At 45.0% G+C, this 23,875-nt stretch overlaps 1 protein-coding gene across 2 annotated transcripts in view; it reads left to right on the top strand.

Annotated features, from left to right (window-relative positions):
• Positions 1–4,836: 4,836 nt before the first annotated feature.
• Positions 4,837–23,875, top strand: part of PDLIM3 (PDZ and LIM domain 3) — a 125,781-nt gene continuing 106,742 nt past the window's right edge. For both annotated transcript variants that reach the window (XM_085641949.1, XM_085641950.1), the window contains exon 1: positions 4,837–5,123. In XM_085641949.1, coding sequence (XP_085498075.1) covers positions 5,031–5,123 — 93 coding nt within the window. In that variant the 5' untranslated portion in view covers positions 4,837–5,030. The remainder of the gene's footprint in view (positions 5,124–23,875) is intronic.

Raw genomic sequence — 23,875 nt, 5'->3', positions numbered from 1 at the left:
TTGGCTCCCATTGTAATTGCTCCAAAGGATGGTGGGAAAATTCGTCTTTGCATTGACTTGCGTGACTTAAATAAGAACATATGGGTGGACAGACAACCGCTTCCCAATATATCTGAAATGTTATCCACTATGGGAGGTGGGAGTGTGTTTAGTGTCCTCGATATGTCTGCTGCATATCATCAAATTAATTTGCATGAAGAATCAAGATATTTAACATCATTTACTACTCCTTTAGGTGCATTCAGATATAAGAGGATGCCTTTTGGATTGGCATCGGCGTCTGCTGTATTTCAAAAAGTGATGGAAAAGATTTTTGGGGATTTGAAAAAAGTTAAATGTTTTCAAGATTACATTTTAATTGTGGGAAATGATATTTGTGACCATGATAAAATGTTTGAAGAGGTGATGAATAGGTTAGAAAAGCATGGGTTGACGATAAAAATGGAGAAGTGTCAAGTGAGAAAAGAACGGGTGGACTATTTAGGTCATGAAGTTACTGTTAGTGGTATAAGGCCCCAAAACAATATTATAAAAGCAGTGACCATGGCTTCTGAACCATTGGATAAAGACAAACTGTGGTCATTCTTAGGATTAGCTGAATATTGTGCTAAGTACATTGAAAACTTCACTGAGCTTGTGGAACCCATGAGAGTAATAATGAAAATTAATGTGGCGTTTGAGTGGAATGACGATTGCAAGAAAGCTTTTGAATCTGTTAAGGAAGCAATATCCAGAACACCATTTTTGGGGTGTTTTGATATTAAACGTATTTAACTACTGATGCTAGTGGAGTAGGAATAGGATCGATGTTGTCACAATTTGTGAGTGGTGAGGAGCGCATCATTGGTTTCGCACCCAGACGGTTGAAGGGTGCGGAACGCTCCTATTCAGTTATCGAGAGAGAAGCACTGGCGTGTTGTTGGGCGATCAATCATTTTAAATTTTATGTTTGGGATTTGCCGTTCAAGATCCGAACTGATCATAAGCCTTTGACCTATATTTTTAAAGGATGAAGAGGTTTGGAAGGTAGCGTAACACCCCGCATTTCAAGGTGGTTGTTTTCTGTTATGGAATTTAATTTTGAAGTAGAGTATGTAAAAGGCACAAGGAATGTGGTTGCAGATTATTTATCAAGGATGCCATTAGAAAAAGAATGTGATGAAATGAACAATGACCATGTTGATGTGGTTAACAGTGGAGAATTTGCTTTGTGTTCTGAGGAGTGGGAGAAAGCAAGAGAATGTGATTTTGTGTTATTGGAAGTTGAAAAGAGGATTGTTCAAGGTTGGAATATTGAAGATGGTAGGGATCATGAATTAAGTGAGTTATTTAAGGTGAGAGATGAGTTAAGCATATCTGAAGGAAAAGTTAGAAGAAGACACCAGCTAGTACCTCCTAAGAGTATACGGAAGCATATTATAAATATTATTCATGAAGGGCATCCTGGTCATAATATGTCTATGGGGTCTACTCTGGACGATTCTTCAATGCAAGGCAAGTGGTCGCAGGCTCTGATGTCTTTTTCCTCCAATTACAGGGAACTGAAGGCGGTTCAGTTGGGTCTCTTCAATTTCTCTGCCCTGCTGGTGGGTCGCTATGTTCAGGTCCGGACGGACAACCAGGTGGTCATGTCATACATCAATCCTCAGGGGGGTTGCAGAGTTTGTTCCCTCAGTTGCCTCAGTCGCCTGATTTGTTCTTGATTGGAGTCGTACTTGGCATCATTGTCGGGGATTTATCTTCTGGGATGGGAGAATGCAGTGGCGGACTGTCTGAGAAATGCCAAGATCCATTTTTTTTTTGCACAATTATGCCTTATCCAGAGGCGTGGAAAGTGGATGCGATGTCCTTCCTGTGGCCGAGGGGCCTGTTGTATGCTTTTCTGCCAGTTCCCCTGGTTCCGGCAGTGTTGCAGAAGGTCAAGAGGGAGAGGGCGTTGGTTCTTCTGGTGGTCCTGGGTTGGTGCCGCCGCCCTTGGTTACCTCTCTTGTTGGAGTTTGCGGTGCGTCCGGGTTGTACGTTACCATTCGATCCGTATCCCTTGATGGGCCCTCCGGTTCCTCTTCCGGTGTTCAGGTTCATGGTTCTGCAGGCTTGGCTCTTGAGAGGATTTTCCTGATCCGGAGTGGTTGTTTTGTGGAGGTTGCAGATCTTATCCAGCAGTCCAGGCGCCCCTCGACTTTGAAGTCCTACGCTAGGCATTGGGACAACTTTGCTAGTTGGTGTCTTCCCCATGGCTGGTCTGTTGAGACTTTGGAGACTGCTCGGGTACTGGATTTTTTGAAGGAAGGTTTTGATTTGGACTTGGCCCTTTCTACCATTTGGGCTCAGTGGGCTGCCATTCGGGTTTTAGTGGTCTCCCTTTTGTGTCTGTGGAGCCCTTGGTGGCTCGTCTTTTCAAATCTCTGGCTTTTCAACGTCCTTGTCCGATGTTGTCTCCTCCCCCGTGGGACCTTCCGTTGGTATTGCAGGCCTTGCAAGGGGTTCCCTTTGAGCCTTTGGAGTCGGTAGACTTGAAGTTTTTGATGCTCAAGGTGGTGTTTTTTGTGGCTATTTCCTCTGTCAGACGTGTTGGGGGCTTTCCTGCAGTCTGCTCCTTTTTTGCAGATTTTGGAGGATAGAGTGGTCTTGTGGGTTCATCTTACTTTTGTGCCGAAGGTGGACTCTTTTATTGTTCTGCAAAGGTGGTCCTCCCTGTCTTCTTTCCTGTTCCTTCATTGGAGGAGGAATCTCTCTTGCATCTTTTGGATATTAATCGTGCTTTGATGATTTATTTGTCTCACACGACTTCCTTTTGTAAGGTGGACAATTTGTCACTTTTGGTCTGGCCTGGAGCCGTCTCTTTCCACTCTCAGTAGGTGGATTAAGGAGGCTATTCTTTTGCACGTCATCACTGCTAAGTAGGAGAAGGAGTGGCCTCTGCATCTGTGACGTCAGATGCTGGGGGTGAAAGTTAGAGAAAAGGAAGAGGAGCAGAGGTGTCTGATGGGCTGATGAAAGTTCAGGTGGTGGTTCAAGTAGGCGGGTCTGCAGTTGCGTAGGGCCTTGTATGCATGGATCAGGAGTTTGAACTGACATATTTTCTGTTCAGGTAGCCACTGGAATTCCATGAGGTAGGAAGTGATGTGCGTTTGTCTAGGGAGATCGAGGACGAGTCTGACTGCAGCATTCTGTATGGGCTGTAGTTCTCTTAGGAGGTGAGCTGTGAGCCCGGCGTAGAGAGCGTTGCCATAGTCCAGTTCCCTGGAGATGAGGTCCTGGTTGATGGGGCATCCTGAGCTTTGGGGTAGTCATTTGAATATCTTACGAGCATGCGGAGAATGAAGAAGCAGGAGGAGGAGACAGAGTTGACCTGAGTCATCATGATTAGCTTGGTGTCCAGAATGATGCCTAGGCTCATAGCATGGTCAGTGGGGGAAGGAGTAGGTCTGAGGTTCTGAGGGCCACCAGGATACGTCCCATGGGGAGTGTTTGTTTCCGGAGATCAGTATCTCTGTCCTGTCCATGTTGAGCTTCAGACAGTTGTCCTTCATCCAGTTGGCAACGTCTGTCATGCAGTTGTGGAAATTAGTCTTGGTGTTGTTTATGTCTTAGGAGAGGGAGAGGATGAGTTGTGTGTCGTCAGCGTAGGATATAATTTTGAGTCTGTGGGTTTTGACAGTGCTGGCCAGAGGTGTCATATAAGCGTTGAAGGGGGTGGAGCTGGGGGAGGATCCTTGGGGTAGTCCACAGATGATAACCCTGGGTTTGGAGGTGAAGCGGGAAGACAAACTTTTTGCATTAATCTGGGAGGGAGGGCGATCCATCCGAGAGTGGCTCCTTGGATGCCTATGATGTGTAGCATTGTGATGAGTGTGTGGTGGGAGACTGATTCGAAGGTTGTCGAAAGGCCTAAGAGGTTCAGAGCGGCAGTCTCCCCTGCGTCAAATATGAGGTTCCAATCCAGATGTGAGGAGAGTTGTTGGTTGGGAATAGGAGCAGGGAGATCGATCTGTAGTTGTTGAGTTTGCTGGGTCCCCAAAAAAACAGAGTCAAGATGGGTGCCTTGTGAGTTAAATTTGCCCACACAGAACTCCCTGATACATTTTTTTTTTTAAAGATTTAAATAATCCTCATTTGCCTCTAAAAACACCATTCCATTTGTACCAGTGAATGGAAGTATTATGCCCTTCTGTGCTGGAAGCAGGTAGAGGGGAAAAAGGGAGACACCTGCTTCAAACCTTTTACAGCCCTAGTTTACTTGAAGCTTCCTCTTCCAAATTTTCGCTCCCTCGCTACCACTCCCCTGCTTTCCCCCATGAGCCGAAGCACAGTTTGGGAAGCGAGAAGGGAGAAACCAAGATAGCCAGACGAGGCAGAGGGCATAATCATTGGATATCATTATTCGTTTGTTGCTCATACCACTCCAATAGCGAGACCAAAAATTGGGCTTTTTAAAAGCCTTCATGTCCAAACTGGCAACATATTTAATAGCAAACAATTTCATTTCACAGACTCCCTGACAACGAGATGCAAGAGAAGTTTTGCATAATGATAAATTTGCTCCATGCAAATCCATATCGTTATCCATATGTCTGTGGGATGCTTCATCCCAATGACCTTTTGCTTTTAGTGAAGTTTGAGGTGTCCACTTTTTGCTGCCTATTTAGTTCCCTTAAGTAGTGCCTCTCAGATTCATTTATAAAGTACAACCGCGAGAGCTGCCTAGGAGTGTAGATAAAGAGCTTGGCAGAGTGTGTGGTGCACCAGAGACCTTTCCACACATTCCAGCTCCTGCTTTGAGGCCGGGCTGTGCCTTCCCCTCTGCTGTGGAGGCGCTGGCCAGCGAGTGACGTCACATGGGAGAACGGATAAAGAGAGATGAAAAGACAAGACGAGCGCTCAGACTCCGCAGCGGGAGGAGGGTTCACGGCGCTGGGAGTATCCGTGCGTGTGAGGCTCCTCGAACCAGCCACCGGTCTCGCTCCATCACAGTACCACTCCGAACACGGGAAACCGAAAGCTAAGAGCAGCAGCGCAGTCGGGACAAAATGCCTCAGAACGTGGTTCTCCCGGGACCTGCTCCGTGGGGATTCAGGCTGACAGGGGGCATCGACTTTAACCAGCCTCTGATCATTTCACGGGTACGTTCAGTTCGGTTTGTTTTCGTCAGCATGGGGCTTTTTGCCTTGTCCTCGGCATGTGTCATTTGTGACAGAGGCTGGTATTTCCTGCTTTTTGCGTGGGGGTGCGCACACAGGAGTAACGCACCACCTGTCCAGTACTAGAACAGTTGTGTTAAGCGCTACCTGTTGTCTGCCATGTGTCTAAATGTGCGGCAAGTGTTCCGCATAGTCTACAGTCTTCATTTGAAGGTAATATGATTTGATCTCTATATTTCTCAGTATAAAGACTCGAAGTTCGGGCCCTATTCTCTTGGGGGCGGCTTTCTGTGGAGAATCCTTCCGATCAGCCCTCTCAGATCAGACCTGCGCCCTTCAGTGACCCGGTGTCAGTAAGGACCCGGCTCCCCACTTGAATGATCCGAGCACGTGCTTGCTTGAGGTCAGCCGTAGGTTTTCTCTGCTCTGATGATACAGCTGTCCGGCCAGTGCCGAGCAAACGTAGCTGTTCCCCCACTGAGACAATATGGCTCAAAAAGACACCCTGGTTTAATTCTTTCAAAGAAAAGAGCTGTCACAGCTCCGGACTTTTCTACAATGCACACTTGCTTGGCATATGTCGTTGTAAACTTGTATTTTTCATTTTATGACTGAAAACACATTTAAGGGTTAGAGAACCACAAAGGTAAGATGACTATGGTTAACAGGCAGTCGCCTCGGATCACTGCACTGATCAAGTCACTCATTTGAAGAGCATTTTAACCGTGGCTGTTCTTAAGCTGTTTTGTTTAGATATTTGTGGCGCGAGCTCTTATTTACCACAGCTTTACCTAACTGCTTTATTCCAGAGCCTGTGCTTCCTACCTCATGTCATTTTCTTCAACAAGTTCACTTGCAATCAATAGCCCATGTTACTGATGTGAAAGTCTGTAGCGGTGCGCCCGCCAGGCACTGTATTTTAAAAATAAACACCAAAGCATACTATTGTGACTGCGCGGGCATGACGCACCGAGCGCTCTGGAAATCAGTCAGCGAGTGAGCTAAACATAGGTGCCGTTTGTAGTAGCGCTGCGTGTGTGCGCCGCATGTGGCGTCACGTGCACGAGCATCTCTCATTAACTGAATGAGGAAACAATAGAGACAGGCCTTGTTCTGTCATTACCTTTTAAGGACTTATGGACGCGCCGGCTTTCCATTAGCTGTACTAACAAATATTTCACTGGTCTCTGGTTTATATTTGCAGCATGTTTAGATTGCGAAAGGCCAAACCATTACCATCGTAGCAACAACAGATGCATTTGATAGTTTAGAAGCATTTCAGGGAAATGGTAGCTTTTCTGATTCGTGTTTAACATTATTTGTGTCAAGGAGTTGGCCGGTAACCCATAGGCCAAGACCGGAAGCACACACACGCACATACATGCTCATGCGTTGTTCCTGTGTGACTACTGTGGAGTGGAATTGCTTTGTGCACTTTGTAACTTTGGGATGGTGACCTGCCTAAATTGTTGACTATTTGGGTAATAAAATAGCGCAGTGGGTTGAGCGTCTGCTGCAGACATTAGCATCTAGTCAGCCATTGCCGAGTCTGGGTCACGACAGGACTCCTTTGACTCTTTAACCTGCCAGGGTTTATGAATATCGATGACGTGGACAAGTATGGCTGCGGGTTGAGCAATCGTCCTTGGAATTCGTGTGTGGGCTGCGTTTCATAGTACCAAAGTCTGGACAGGGACAACTGAGCCTTTGAACCTGCTGGGGTTCATATAATAAGTGCAACCGACACGAATAACACCCCTTAGTTTACTGCCAAATGGTAATTCAGTCCACGCTGTATATTATTTGAGAAGTGTATGTCTATGACATCATACTTATGTCTGCGATCTTTTAACAATAGTAAAGAGAGATGTATTACAAAAAAGTTCACACGTAGTGATTGCATGAACAAAATTCAGGGAACTGCTAGAGGACTTTTAAAAGTGATAAGAATGGAAGCATTTCATTGTTCAGGATTAAGGTCTGGGTGGAGCTCGCGGAGTTTCCCGCCTCGGAATTCCGCCGAGTTACCGGAAGATTCCGCGCAGTTCCGCGAGTATCACACTCCCTCTCGACGAGCATGCTGGTGCTGCACACTTCTAATACCAGTCACCCTTTACCATTTAAATTATGCCTTCTATGAGCTGCAACAGGCCAGACGCACCACAAGAGCTGTAATAAGATAGTCACTTCACACGAGCTGCACTAAATACCTTGTATGCATGGCACAGGTCCTAAAAAAAGAAGTGGGGGGACTGCCCAAGTCAGGCAGTATGCAAGTGACATCATGACGCGTGCTATCAAAGCACATGACGTCACGACGTGTGACATACATTCCACGTGACATCACAAGAAGTGACCTCACTGGAAGTGGTGCTCTGATATGTGTATGTTATAACATATGCCAACTGAAAGTGCAATAAAATATGTTTTTAAAAAAAGGTGCTTCCTGCAAAGCATTTCATGTAACATGCAGATCATAGATTTTTATTTTACGTAGAAGGGTAGCTGGATTACTGTTTTGAGCACAGAGATCCTTTTGTTAGTTGCAGTTATTACATTGTAATCCTTCTAGTAGACCACAGTGAGCTATGAAGGGTATTTGACTCCTACACCTTGTAACCCTGACTGTCTCATGTAACACATCTTGTACGTTAATTTACACACTTACATGATTTATTTGGAATGGATAGTGTGTATGTTATGTAAAGTGCTCTAACACTCTGCATTGGGATGAGTAGCGCTATAAAATAAATAAAATAGTCCTATTTAAAATGTTATTTGTGTAAATACTGAGATAGACCAACCCATCTGACATTCTTACAGTGCATGCACTTATATACAACAAAGTAAAAAGAATGCCTCTCTTAAGTACCTGTGAAGAGAGAACAAGCTGTGTGCTTTAGTTACCTCGCTGGTGCATTTGCAGCTGTGAGTTTCCAGGACGCCTCCAGTCCCATACTCATCAAAAGGAGGCCTGATGGCCCCTTAACTTCTGTCTTTATCGTTGCCAAGCTGGAGGTGAAAAAAAGCGCCCTCGCTACCTGCGGGTTGCTGTTGTGAATCAAAAGCAGACAACGTGCAGGAGCTGATGAACGTGTCCCGGTGTCTCAAAATTACACTGGGACAAGTTCAGCATATTTCTGTGGGGCCCAACTTTTTAGCAGGGTGGGCTGCATTCACCCGATGAAAATAGTGCGTGAACGCCATGTACCCGAGTGTAGCCCCGACTCGTGCCCTGCTTGTAAGAGCTACAACATACCAGTCACTTTAATCAAGGCAGCTGACAGTAGATGTAATGCGCCTGTTGATTCAGTGAGAAAAAGAGGACAGGCACTTTTTTGAGGTCCATAGGGAAGTCACCTGAATAGGCTGCTTTTCTGGTGGATTACGTTTCAAGGTGTGATGCTGATGGTTTTATGACCTGGGGCCTAGGTGCTTCAGCAACAGATTGAATAACGCACATCAGAACAGCACGCTTTCAACACGTGTAGCTGCCCAGGGCTGTAGGATGCTTTGCTCAGGGACGAAGGTCAGCCATGCCGCAGGGCGTGCAGTGTACAGTACACAGACTGGCCGAGCACGACCCCCACTGTGCCCCGGGCTGCTCCGCGCGCGCCACTCACCTGATAGTCATAGCAGTAGGCGCACTCGGAGTGGTAGGCATGTAGGTAGGGCACAAGAACCTCTCCCAGGTCGGCAGCCATTTTTGCATGCCTGTGTGTTGTACACTTCACTGTCCTCGTTGGCAGGAGCAAAGTGAGCAGACGGCTGTCCACTCCTAATAAGGCACGGATCCTGTCCGGCTATAGTGCCCTCTTCTCTCATTAGCAGTGCAGCCTTCCGATGTACACTTTATAGTGCCCCGGTTATCAAATCAGGGACCTACTAAAGTGCCTTTCTATCATGACGTGCGCTCAGTGGTCCCCCGGGACACAAGGATGCATCCACTTCAGTGCTCAGAGTGGGGCCAGACAACTAAGTGTCCCTGCCCCAGCACGATCACTAACCCCTGACATAAGTGACATCACACAGTAGTGTAGTCAGTGGATCAGGGCAGGGGCCAGCCTGAATCCACCTTCAAGAGAGCAGAACAGGAACCGAAGTGTAGGAGAGTGGATGCCGGTCCTGAGAGCCGTGACGGGAACTCTACTGGAGGCGCTGGCCCTAAGAGGTACAGGGATCAGGAGAGATATCCCGCTGAAGCCGTCCCACGCTCCTTCGCGGTCGGCTCTATGCTTGCATGACTTATGATGGGTGAACGCTCCGGTAAACTCCACTCCACCAGCATTAGGCAGAGTTTTTACCGAACTCTGTACACCAAGCGGAACACGAAGTTGTGAAAACTACGCAAACTCCGCCGGCGGAGCCAAGTCTACCACCAAGCCCTACTTAGCACTAGAACTGAGGCACTTTGAAAAAAATGCTGAAGCCTCTAATTCAATCAACCTCACTTATTCTGAGCAACATTTGGCCAACCCATTCCTCAGATATGGGCCACAAGCTAATTGACCTTTTTTTATAAATTAGGTAAATAACATAAGGGGACAAAGGAAGAGAATGCGTCACCTGACGGTGTTGCAAATGGGTCCCCTTCATTCATTTGATCTCTCCTTCCAGCTGTGGCGAGGTGATGACTGGGACCAGCTCTCATTGGTGATGTTTCTGCATCTGTTCACCACTATAGATGCTACCTTCTGCTCTTTTAATGGTGCTTAATTCAAGGTCAGAAGTGTTTGGTTGGGATTTTGTGTAGGGTGGGCCTGTCACACAAGTGAGACCAGTTTGGAGATCACTGCACCAACCCCCTAGTGTCAGAATGTGAGGTCCGACCAGGATCCCAGTTTTAGTCCTCGTTCTTGATGTGTGTTTAGCCACCCTGCTAGGCTTAATCATTGCCGCAGGATGTACTTCATTACACCGGGCTTTACATGATTGTCAAGAGCTCTGAAAACCAGTATTAATAATTGTCAAAAGGTCTTCTCCAGTTGGAAAGACGGATGCACCACGTTTACTGGCAAAGTAGGAAATCCTAACCTGAAATTATCATCTTATGGCCTAACACCATGTGAGATAACACTAGGCTGCTCACCCCTTGACAAATAATACTTGAAGAAGCGATCTACCCATTCCCAACATAAGCGGTTCTGTCAACGTCCTTCAATCCATAGGTTAATGTGGTGCTGGAGTCAGGTTTCTGTGAACAGAAGGTTTGCACTCCTCAAACCTCCGAAGCATGGCCTGCTGACAGTAAGACATGTTATCACCACTCCACCAGATCACTCCAACACTCATACCGAGGGCAGCTCAAAATCTACTGGCGCACCCTATGCAATGAGCAGAATGTGGTGGACTAACCAAACAAAACCATGTTCCTGCCCCAAGGAAATATTTATGTTGACTGCGAGGTGCCATTCGGATTGCCATCAGACCCTTCTGTTTGATACATCATTGAATCCATGGGCCTGACCAGGCGCTGTCTGCTGACAGTAATACAATAGGATTTATAGAGAGCACAGCTGCTTCCACGGAAGCGTCTCGGCGCTAGCAGCAAGATTCCAGTAACAGCCAAGACCTAACAGGAAAGCCTAGGCGTAGAAAATACAAGTCTTCAAGAGATTACCAAAAAAACTTTTCGAACAGGGCGGAGCGCAGAGCAAACGGAAGGGAGTTCCTAAGTTTGGCAGTCAGAAACGCGAAGGATCTCCCCCCTTTTCTCGTTTTGCACACCCTTGAAACTTGCAAATTCCTTAAAGCATTGGATCGCGAAGCTCTGCGCTGGCAATAGGCTTTAAGCCTTCACCTCAGGTACCTCTCTGCTGAAAGGCTCTGTAGGCAAAAATGAAAGCCTTGAATTTAATTCGGCTAGTAATGGGCAGCCAAGGTAGTTGGCGCTTCTGGGAAGAAACTGGTAAACCTGCTGGAACCGTCAGGATAAGACACGCTGCTGCATTTTGAATAGTCTGCAGGCGATACAGCAAGTACGGCACTTTAACTTGGACGTGACCAGGGAGTGTACCATGGTCTTGCGATTAGCCACAGAAATGAGATAAAGCATCCTCCTGAGTGATTTCAAAGTAAAAAAAAACAGCTTGGAGATACTGCCTTAACTTATGATTCAAAAGACATGTTGGAGTCAAATTTAAAACCTAAATTTCCTACACTCAGAGCTGGCACCAGGGGAGGAGCCAAGCTCCGAAGGCCGCCAGTTATGAGACTCTGAGTAGTGGCTGGTCCCGAAGAAGAGGATTTACTTTATTTCAGAATTTAGTTTAAGATAATTGTCATTCATACATTCACACTCAGCTTTCAGGCAATGCCTGTAAGAGATTTTATTACCACTCAACCAGATCAGTTCAACACTTACACCGAGGGCAGCTCAAAATCTACTGGCGCACCCTATACAATGAGCAGAATGTGGTGGACTAACCCAACAAAACCATGTTCCTGACCCAAGTAAATATAAATATTGGCTGCCAGGGGCATTCGGATTGCCATCAGACCCTTCTGTTTGATACATCACTGAATCGATGGCCCTGACCCATCCTGTTAGTCACTTGCAGCCAGTGCAAGGCATCCACACACAACCGAGCGTCCTGATGAAGCACCTCTTTAAATGCTCACATTCCACTGTCCGCGAGGAGGGGTTACTTCCTGTCCCATTCTTAGGTCATACTATGAGGAATGACCTCCTTTATATCGCTCCAATCCAGAAGGAACTTCAAATACTACTTTTAACTGAGGGATCACTCTGCCCTTTCTCTCCAGTGTCGTGTTCCATGTAAATATACTCAGAGAACCACATTGTTAAAATAAAATCTAATGCTTATAAACTCTAACTTTGTGTGAAAAGTCTTTTAAAAAAATTTCGGAAGAGGAACTTGAATTCACTCGTGTCGAGTATGAACTGTTTAATTCACCATAAGTACTACTTACTTTACTTAAAAGCTCTGCAATTTACATTAAGAAAATTGGCAGTGGGGCTGATAGCTGGACGAAAAGAATACAGAAGCCTCCTGTATCTTGCTCAAACACTGTTGAACTATGACATGTTTTTAAAACGTCACTATATCTGCATATGTATGTTAATTTATTGACTACCTTATATGCATTAGCAATTCAAAACTCATTATATTATGCTAGGACCACCTCAATTACACTTAGTATGTCCATGCCTTGGAGAAGGGTTTACCCAGCAGGATGTTTCTAGCTCCCATGCTATTAGGAAATCCATATAGAAAACATTGGGGAAGATGCACCACACCGGGTCCATCCATAACCTAGATTACCTGCATGTAATCTGCCAGGTGACCTTTTTAGTCCTTGCAAGTTTTAACTCAATTTTTCGTTCTACTAAGGTTAATGAAGAAGTACTTTTGAGTTGAGTAAAAAACACCTGTTATTAAGCACCACAAAGTAATTAATTTATTACTGTGTACTCTTTAAATGGTCATTATTAGCATGATTACGCGTATTGACCTTCATGAGCGTTATTTCTAGTACATTTATTGGGTGGCCGCTAGCAATGCTATCTGCTTGTCTGTCTAACAGGATCCCACATATCTTGTGGTCCCGCTTTGTCTTGTGAGTATGGTCGCATACATTATCTTCAGTTTTTCTCTGCTGGTCTTTTATCTTTATAGAGTTTGGCCCTTTGATTTTTTAGATTATAATAAAGTAAAAGCACTTTTATTTCACGATTCATCTCATGGCTATCTTGTAACGCGACTATCAATGGGAGAGCTTGCACCTTTTGTTCCATCTGGACAAATACTGCTCAGGAACATTTCTCAGGACCATGGGAAGAGCCTCGCCACAGATCCCTCATCTTGTGTGACTGTCAGCGGTGTGTCTGATCCAGAGACATGGACAGGGATCCACACACAGTAGCCCACGCCTGCTTTCTGCCTTTCTCTCAGTGCCTCCCTCATTTTGAAGCAAGGGAACAAATGGACTTGCTAGTGCGGTTTCATGTGAATCACCCCCATGGCCCTCACTCTCACGGGATTGAGCATTGCCAATGCACACAATCAGCGATGAAGTCTCGAAGTCTGAGGTGGCTCCTGGTTAACCCCAACCATCACTCTCACCAGGGAGGAGCAACACTAAACAAATCTCAGGTGCCCAACCCACGCCCGCAAGGAAAGCCGCATCCAAGCCAGTGCCTTCCACCAGAAACTGGCAAGAACTATAAGTGTGTTGTTAAGGCAAAGGACGGTCACTGGCTACAACAAACGTCCCCTGTTTACGCACAGGGAAACATTGAGTGGAAAATCCTGTGTTGTATAGATTCTTGGCCTCATTAAAAGGAGGGCACATGAAGAAGTTAACAGAATGGGGAAAAAGCCAAGAAAGAATTGATTTTGATTTTGTATACTTGGCAGTACTGTGGTGTGGAAAATGACTGGTAAAAGGAAGAGGGAAGCACCTGATCTGCTGATGAACACTGATGGGAAATTGGGGGTTCTCCGATGCTGTGGGTTGTGACAGACGTCCACGCAGAGCCCTGGGAACGGGACACCCCAGGCCCTGGAGGGAGGAATATAAAATGTGAGTGAAGGCTCAGCCTCCACCTGTTTTCAGAACAGATGTCCCATCTGACATGTTGTCTGGGATGACTCAAACTAAACACTGTAAGGGAATCCTCCGGCGATCCAATCTGGCAGCATAGATCTAAATTAACAGGGAGAGTTATATATAGAAGAGGGCAGCTCAGAGCATCACGCCACTGCCAGGCTGCAGCCAAGTGTTAGATCTAAAGAGTAAAATAAAGAGAAAAGAATTCAAACCCATCGGCAACAAACTTTCGATACCAGTGAAATGTAGTAATACACAGTCAAATATTCTAAAGCAAAGTTCACTTCCTAACTCTGCTGACATGAGTGTGAATAATAACCATATTGCACAGGATATCTCTCGGTATTTCAGATGAGACAGGTTTTCACTCTGCACTCCTGTAAGTATTTTTTCTAGTGGAAGGCAAACCCAGGTACTGCAGGTTGCTTCTGTCTGCCTGACATTCTTTTATACTAACATTTTCAAAGAGTATTTTCCAATTCTCTCACTTAATTTTCATCTGAGACTCTGCAGCGTTTTTCTACTATGCAAAGAATATTCTTTTTTTCAACTATGTGATTCCTCGTTCTCTTCTTCGTGGTTTGCTGATGATTCTACTCAGTAATGTCACTGATTTTGGGTAAGCCTGACGTTCTTCTTTCTTAGGCGTTGTTTACTTCCTAATTGGAGGGAGTAAGCTACAGATTCTCATGGAAAAATATTGGGCTTCTAACTATGATCCCATTAAAGTTTCTTGTTTTTAAATCGTTGTTCCTCTTGGCCTTATCTCACGATGGCTCTGCACCATTCCCTGCTACATTTCAGTGCTGAAAAATTAGATTCGCGTTGTGGTACGATCGCACAAGCTCCAGTCTGTGAGGAGGCTTATCAAGGACTCTTTGCGGCGTTGTGCTGTAAACTACATTACACATGGGTGTATGGACTTGACACCACGCGTTGAAGGACTTAGTACTACATCTATGCCCTATTTAGGACAACAACTCAAAGCTTTCTTTTAACTTGAATTGACTTGCCGATATGGAAATTGATTCATCGGGATAGCTGGATTCAAAGGCCAGGGATGCCTAACAATACAATTTTATTGAATTTCCTTGAAAAAGTCTTGTGATGAAGATGAAACACGTGTCTGATGATGTTTGCTGGACTGTTCAAATAATAAATCAACAATGGAAACAAAGAATTTTCTGGACTCTTAAGAATTATTTCTGTTCATGAGAAGAGAAAATATCAACTTGGGATCTCTGTATTTGAATGGGAATATTGTAAATCCACACTGTTATCATACTTAGGATTAATTTGTCTTTTGGTGTACTCAAAAGAGAGTGCTGTATAAAAGGTTCTAATATATGTAATGTTTGCAGCACATTAATTATTTAATGTGCAAGCAGCACCTTCTGGTAGTAAGGGGCCGAGCCTACATAGCACCTCGCCTGAACTTAAATATTTTTCACACACTATTGGCTTCAACAGTGATATGGTAGTGCTTGATGTGCGGTACATTCCCTTCTGGGAACCACTACTACCTTTTTTGAAGTTATTGTACATTTCAGGCATGTTCTCCTGGTTTAGTAGTATATATTTGCAGATTTGCTCATCCTTTGCTGTCCCTTCAGTCATACTTGGTGTTAATCGGTTTCTTTTCAGATTAGTTTCACTTTCCCTTATCTTAGCCAGTGAGTCTTGAGCCCTTGTCCAAGGAGGGATATGGGGCCGCAGGTTACTGTTTGAATTATATTGTACATCAATCATCATGGTCTGTTGGCCCTGGTGCCACTGCACCTGGTGCACCAATTGAAGCTACGCCTTTGTTCTTAACACTGTTTTTGGTTGTGCAGAAACGGTCTTCTTTTACCACTTCACCTTTGTTTGTCATGTCTTTATACAATTGCTCTTCGTCCTTAACTTCGGTCTTAGGTGTCGAATGCACAGTGATTCACAGAAGGTTTTTCGTTTCCATTATCACTTATACACTTGATGCTTGATGCCTTCTCGGCTCATTGTTGAGAAATGTATTGCGGGGAATTGCTTGCGGTTTTACTCCTTTAAAATTAATTCTATTTTTCCATATGAAATGTTCTCCTCGTTTGACTGTCTCATTCTCTCCCCCTTCCTGAAAACATCAAGTCCTCTGCAGAGGCTCGTTGTGATACCGCATCTTGTCTCCCTTCGTCTGTGTTACTTCAATAACACGTCTCTGCTGTTCCCAGAGCTGTCTGAGCTGCACAACATTTGAAGCTGTACCATTTTCTTATTTTTGCCACAGCTAAACTTTTACAGCATTCCTGGTTTCTCCCAAATAAATTGTTCTTACTTTTACTGGGATCCGGGCATATTCACCACTTACATTTAATTCTATATTACTGTTAGAAATGGGATTTCTGACTAGCTAGGGCATGCGCCTAAGCCAGGCAGAAACCACCACTCTAGTCAGGGCAAGGGAGTTACACGCTGAAGATAACCCCTGCTCACCCCCTTGGTAGCTTGGCACGAGCAGTCAGGCTTATCCCAGAGGCAATGTGTAAAGCGTTTGCGCAACACACTCACACAGCAGTGACACACTAGGCACACCACAAAAGAAACTCAACACAAGGTTATATAAAAAATAGCCTTTGTATTACTCATAAACACATTAGAACGTAATCACATATGTACACTGTGCCACATGGCACTAGGCATTATTTTAAACGGGACTATATACATGACAGGGCCAATTGGGCCCCTGTCAGAACCATTAGAACTGGTAAAAGATGAAACAACCAGTAACTACTGGTAAGGGCACACTTAGCATAAACACATTATGCATCATCACAAGTAGGCATAAACCACATTATGCATCATCACATTTGCCATAAATCACATTTAGAAGTGTACCATAGTAACACTCCTCAGGTGCATACATCACCTTAGGGCCTTACGCCCTACCAGCACACTAGGTGCTCACAGGCCAACTGGCCTTCCTCGGGGGGCCCGTCTGACACTTCCCCGCAATGCCCTATGTCCATCAAAAGTCAGGGCCCTAGGCTGCCGATGCAGCACTCCCTCTACCATTAGGCTGCCACTGCAACAGGGTACAGGCCCAACAGGCCAGTACTAGAACTAGGGGGTGCGAGGGTGTAACTCACCCTTGTCTCTCCTGAGACACCAAAAAATGCCCCAAAGTTGCAGCTGCCACGATCTGGCGGAACAGCTGTGTATACAACCCTTAGGCACCAACAATGCCTTGGGAGCCCCTCCTTCCCGGGGCTTCTTTCACAGGGACCTCGCGCTAGTGCTCCCCTGAAAGCCCCACTCACCGGGGTCTCCTGGTCTCCATGAGGGGAACAACCTTTACAACGCAACTTTTACAACGCACTACCATTACAACGCATTTTTTACAACGCATAATCCATTACAACGCATGATATTACAACGCAGGATACTACAACGCATTTTTAAAAACTACCTTTACAACGCATTCCATTACAACGCATACTACCATTACAACGCATACCATTACAACGCATAATATTACATTATACTATCCAACACTTACCCTACTGATGCACCCCCTGGAGTTAGAATAGTAATTTTTACCCCTATACTATCCAACACTTACACTACTGATGCACCCCCTGGAGTTAGAATAGTAATTTTTACCCCTATACTATCCAACACTTACACTACTGATGCACCCCCTGGAGTTAGAATAGTAATTTTTACCCCTATACTATCCAACACTTACCCTACTGATGCACCCCCTGGAGTTAGAATAGTAATTTTTACCCCTATACTATCCAACACTTACCCTACTGATGCACCCCCTGGAGTTAGAATAGTAATTTTTACCCCTATACTATCCAACACTTACCCTACTGATGCACCCCCTGGAGTTAGAATAGTAATTTTTACCCCTATACTATCCAACACTTACCCTACTGATGCACCCCCTGGAGTTAGAATAGTAATTTTTACCCCTATACTATCCAACACTTACCCTACTGATACACCCCCTGGAGTTAGAATAGTAATTTTTACCCCTATACTATCCAACACTTACCCTACTGATGCACCCCCTGGAGTTAGAATAGTAATTTTTACCCCTATACTATCCAACACTTTCCCTACTGTTGCACCCCCTGGAGTTAGAATAGTAATTTTTACCCCTACACTATCCAACACTTACCCTACTGTTGCACCCCCTGGAGTTAGAATAGTAATTTTTACCCCTACACTATCCAACACTTACCCTACTGTTGCACCCCCTGGAGTTAGAATAGTAATTTTTACCCCTACACTATCCAACACTTACCCTACTGTTGCACCCCCTGGAGTTAGAATAGTAATTTTTACCCCTACACTATCCAACACTTACCCTACTGTTGCACCCCCTGGAGTTAGAATAGTAATTTTTACCCCTATACTATCTAATACTTACCTTAAATGTAATTTAATATTATGCGTTGTAATGGTATGCGTTGTAAAGGTAGTATGCGTTGTAATGGTAGTGCGTTGTAAAGGTATTTTTTAAAAATGCGTTGTAGTGTCATGCGTTGTAATGTCATGCGTTGTAATGGATTATGCGTTGTAAAAAATGCGTTGTAAGTGCATGCGTTGTAATAGTGTGCGTTGTAACGTCATACATCCCTCCATGAAGATCACAGACAGCCCCACCGGACCTGTTAAGCCCAGGGAGAAAGACGGCAGCTCCCTGTATCCACGCGGGGCTGCTGTGCACCAACCTTGCTTCTCGGTGCTTTCCTCCAGCCTCAGCAGCACACCTCGAGCCTGGGAGACCCGCCCCCAGCCAGGCTTAGCCCTTACCTGGCTTCCGGCTGGTTTCAACAACGCTTCCTCTGCTGCAGAGGATTTCCCAAACCGGGAATCCTCGTCCTCCTCACTCTGTTGGGCAGCTCGGGGCCATTTAGCAGAGCCCCGGCTGCACCGCTGCAAGTTCAGCTCACAACCAGGCGATGCCTAACTTCCTGCTTTTGCGGCCTGAGAATGTGGAGCGAAGTCTCCAACGGGCTCTGTTCCTTGGTCCCCTTCCTGGCGTGCTCTCTTTGGCGAAGCCAGGCGCCAAGGGGAAATCATGCAGTGCTCCATGCACTCCACTTAAGCGGGGCCAACTCCTTTGAACAGGAGGTACTTCAGCGCCCTCAAAGCGCTCTTAGTAAAATGTATGGGGCCAAAAATGCTCTGCCTGCCCTCAATGTCAGAGGGCACAATCAATGAGTGCCCAACCTGTCTCTCTCCTGAAGACATCGCTCTTTGCCCCCAAGTCCACAAGGGCAGAGCTGGGCACAGGCAGCCCAGCACATAGGGACCCTCAGGAAGCAGCAGCTGGGTTCCACAGTGGTTACTCCTGGCAGTCCAGCAGCCTGCCGGACACCAGTTCCAGGTCAGCACATAGCAGCCTACATGGGGTCACAGCCGCAATATTTATACCAGCCAGGTCTCTGTTCTCAGGGCTCTGCGCCTTGTCCAAACCAGTTCTGGGGGCACTCCAACATTTTTATACAGTGCTAAGACACCTTCATTGTTAGATTAGGCTCTGGCCCCAGACACACCACAGGGGGGCGGAGCCAGCATTGTACCAGGCAGGCACAGACCTCTTCAGGGTCAGGGGCTACTCCTCCCACTACTCTAAATGCAGATACGCCTATTCAGCCTAGTTCTGACTCATACAGCCCCTCTGGAGCCACAGCACCTCCCCAGTCCCTGTCACTCCAGAGCCAGACATGCAATACACATCAGGCAGGCACAAAGACACATAGCACCCAGAAATGCCCACTTCTAAAAGTGGCATTCCTAAAAAAGAGCTAATAAATCTGCGCACACCATTAGGCAGCATTTATTACCACTATTTCAAACATACCAAACTTGACCACGCTGCCCCTCTCATATCAGGTATTTCCACAGAAACACTTATCAGTGAATCCCCAATGTATTCCTATGAGAGGGTAGCCTCACGACAGTGAGAAACCAAAATGGATTTTTGTCGCTACCAGGACATGCCATACATTTAAGGCACATGTCCTATCTTTTACCTGCAATACACCTTGCCCTTAGGGCTAGCTAGAGCCTACCTTAGGGGTGTCTGATAGGTAGTAAAAGGGGAGTCACAGACGTGGCACCTACTTTAAGTGCCACGTCCGAGCGGCACAGCGGCGGTAAAGTGGTCGCGCAGGCCCTGCAATGGCAGAGACCTGAGACAGGTTTGAAAGGCTACTTTGGTGGGTGGTGGGTGGCGCAATCAGTGCTTCAAGCCCACCAGTAGCATTTAATTTACTGGCCCCTGGTATATGAGATACCACTTTACTGGGGACTGATAGGTAAATTAAATATGCCAATCAGGTGTAAAGCAATCTTGCCATGTTTACCACAGAGAGCACACGCACTTTACACTGGACAGCAGTGCTAAAGTGCCCAGAGTCCTAAAACCACCAACACCAGGTCAGAAAAAAGACTAGGAAGGCAAAAAGTTCAGGGATGACCCTGCTAAAATGTCCGTGTCCAACAATTACAAACCTCTGTTTATAATTGCGGGCTTTACCCTGATTCTTTGGATTTTTATTTATCCCAGCAGCTCCGGGTTCATAATCAGTTTGGTTTCCAACATTACATTCTCTGATTTATGATTATTTAATATTAATCTCTATGTACATTATACTGCTCATCCTGCTCTAATTATTCTCTTCTTCTCCTCATCAGCACTTTGCTACAGATTCCTTCCTCTTCTAGGTCCACACCTGGACATTAGAACAGTGCTTCCCAAACATTTTAGAACAGTGACCTAATTTTTTTCACGAAAAACGTTCGCGACTCGCCTACCTTTAATAGACATGAGACGGGTAATATTTTTATGTAACTCAAGCATTGTGTGGCAGCGCACTGTCATTTGTACATTTTCCTTTAAAATGGACAAGAAATGTGCACAGACACACATGAGACTATTCACAAGCCCCTTGCGCTGCTACTACACCACTTTTTCCCATATTAAAATGACCTACGGCTGGCGCACAGTTTTGCTGACAAAAATATATTGCACACAAATGATAATGTGTGGAAATCGGGTTTTAGTGAATATTTAATTATTTGTGCATCACTAAAAAAGTCTTGATTTGTTTTGATCCTATTAAAATCTTTGTTTCTATCACACTTCAGAATGACAAATATGTGCTTCATTTTGCTTTCCCAACTGCGCATGTGTGCAGCTCATTTACAGATAAGATAGGCAATGAGAGATAAATCTTTAGCAGTCATAGATGCCTATTTATGGAACTCAGTGCCAGCTTCCCAGAGGCTCCATCCTCCTTAAACCTTTGGAATCCGTGTTGTTGCCCAGTTTATAACAATGTGCCCTAAGTTGGTTATAAAGCGCTTAGATGCCTGCGGAGGATAGGAGCCCTGTATATGTGTAACTATAGGCACACATTTAATGCGCAACACTTTCAAAAAAGAGTTATATAGCTACAAATAAATAAAAGAGGCCAAGGATTGATGGGCTTGGAGACAGAAGTATTCCATCACCCATTAAAGGTAATTTCTCCAACTTCAGGCCAACAATTTAATGGCCATTGCAACTCTACTTTTTTCTCCACCTTAGATTCAATTTCCTCTTCAGAAGTGCTAAAGATTAAGTGGACATGAAGTCTCCATCTATCCATCCTTTTGTATGTCAGTTTGTCTACTGATCATATCTATTTATGTGTGCCTACTACCGTCTGCATGACTGTCTGCATGTTGTTTGGAACTGCATATGTATCTGTACGTGTTGACTTTGGGCTTTCTGTTGGTCGAAATGTTTAAGCACAAGCGATGTATGCCCGGTGGTCTGCGTTCGTGAGTGCTTGAATATCTGTTTTGCATTAGTTCCTGCATGTCTTTTCATCTGTGTACATTGATGTATATAGGTGTGCTCCTTATAATTTTTAAAATATCATTCTGCCAACATATTGAGCAATATATTGCGGACTAAAATATAAAGAAGGTGCGTGTATTTAGATAAGTATAGGTTTACTTCACTCAACTCCACATATATGTATATATATATATATCATAAAAGTGCGTAGCTGTAGAGTTAAAAATAGTAAATCTATACTAAAATATATCCACTTACTTTTTCAGTAGTTTAGTCCTAAATATTTTGTCCACAGCATTATGACAGAGCGATATTTTGGTGACAATATTTTGACATCCACCCCATATGAATAGATGTGTAATCTGCGTGTGAATCTGTATACATGTTGTGTGAACAAGGCACACTCCTTTCTCAGAGTGTTTTTTTACTATGGTGTCCTATATCAGGAGGCCTATAGATGCCTAAATCCACCATATTCCTTGAGTTTGAATAAAAACAGGAGTGATATGTTTGAAGATCTAGAGAAGAAAAGTCCTCCACAGCCATGTTGTTGAGGAATTGTGTTTAAAGCATGTAATGTCACAGGAGATCAGTCTTCTATAGAGTCTGGTACCAATGATGTGATCCTCTTTTTACTGGTTGTGCTATTTAATGCTGGTTGCTATTACCACTGATGTTATGGCTAGAGCAGGCAGAATGAATGTTTTTACCAGTTAAGGCCAGTGTCATCCATATCAGAGCATTGGAATGTTGAGCGCTCCATCGGAGATAATGGACTGTTTCGGGCTTCTATTGGCTGGTAGAAGCCCGGAGCATAAACATTCCAATGTTTTTCCACAGCTATTCCTATGACTGAGGGGATTTCATCCCCTCCCCCCCCCTCCCCCCGGTCCCGTGAGGCCTTTGCTTTACAAATTAGAACATTCTGCCTATGAACAGAATGTTCTAATAGCCTTAGAGCCTGCTGTAGCTTCTCCTAGCCATTGACTGCCCACTCCCTTGTTAACGCTGGAACGGGCCTTTAAAGGCCAGTAGAGCCCGCTGAGTCGGGCACCCAGGCTATATTACAGCCTCCATCTTTTATTTCTACACAGTTCTGAATTGACTGTAAAACCTCATCACATATTAAGAGAAGTCTTGTGCTCAGCCTGCTACCAGAACTGCAAGTCTTTTTGATTCTTCTTGTAGTGAAACTATGCTGGCCTTGCTTGGATGTCTTGCTTTTTTGGCCAGTGCATGCCCTTACTCATCCCTTCTCAGGCCATGAGTACTAGCAAATCAGGTACACATACCGTTATCAGGAGATGTGAGATTTCACAGATACAGTTCTAATAGTTTGTAAGGCTTCTGATCATCATTGGCTTCCGTCTGACACTAAAATAATTTTTATTGTTTGACTAGTAGACCTTGCGATTTTGGAAACACCCATGCATAGCCCTGCTAATACAAATGCAAAATAGCTCTCAGTTAAGTGCTTACAGATGAAAACATTTTGCAACCATTTCAGGTTGATAAAATTCACAATTTTGCAAACACATATTACTGTGCCCCAAAACAACAAAAACTGTGATTACAGATTCTTTTTAACAGTCAATCAATCAATCTAGTGGGATTTCTAAAGTGCGGCAAATCGCCCATGAGGGTATCCACGCGCTGAGGGTCTAACTGCTTCAGGTGGCTTCAGATTGAACAGCCAGGTCTTGAGTGTCTTCTGGGATTCTAGAAGAGAGGTGGAGGTCTGGAAGTGAAGAGGGAGGTTGTTCCAGGATATAGCCACGAGGAAGGAGAATCCCCATTGTTGCTATGGCGGGTGCAGGAGATGTGCATGAGGGAGAGGAAGGCGGAGTGCAGGTATATGAAGGGATGGTGGAAGTTCAGGCGGTGGTTGATGTAGGTTGTTCCTTGATCGTGCAGGGCTTTGTGGGTGAGGATCAGCATCTTGAATTGACATCCCTTTTGTATGGGGAACCAGTGGAGTTTTCTTTAGATGAGGGGTGATGTGGGTGCATTTGGGAAGCTCAAACAATGAGTTTGGCTGTGGAGTTCCATATAGTTTACAGTCTGTTCAGGAAGTGAGTGTTGATTCCCATGCATTGCCATAGTCCAGGCGGCTGTTGACTAGGGCTTGAGTGACAGTGCTTCTGGTGTTGATGGGGAGCTATTTGAAGATTTTCTGGAGCATGCGAAGAGTGAGGAAGCAGGTGGATGAGACTGCGTTGAGCTGGGTTTTCAAGGTGAGCTTGCTGTCCAGTATAATGCCAAGATTCTGAGCAGGGTCTGTTGGTGTGGATCCAAGTTCCAAGGGCCACCAGGAGTCGTG

The sequence above is a fragment of the Triturus cristatus genome, chromosome 2_2 (assembly GCF_964204655.1).
Source record: "Triturus cristatus chromosome 2_2, aTriCri1.1, whole genome shotgun sequence".
In the NCBI taxonomy this organism is placed as follows: domain Eukaryota; kingdom Metazoa; phylum Chordata; class Amphibia; order Caudata; family Salamandridae; genus Triturus; species Triturus cristatus.
This window is presented reverse-complemented; position numbering and strand designations above follow the sequence as displayed.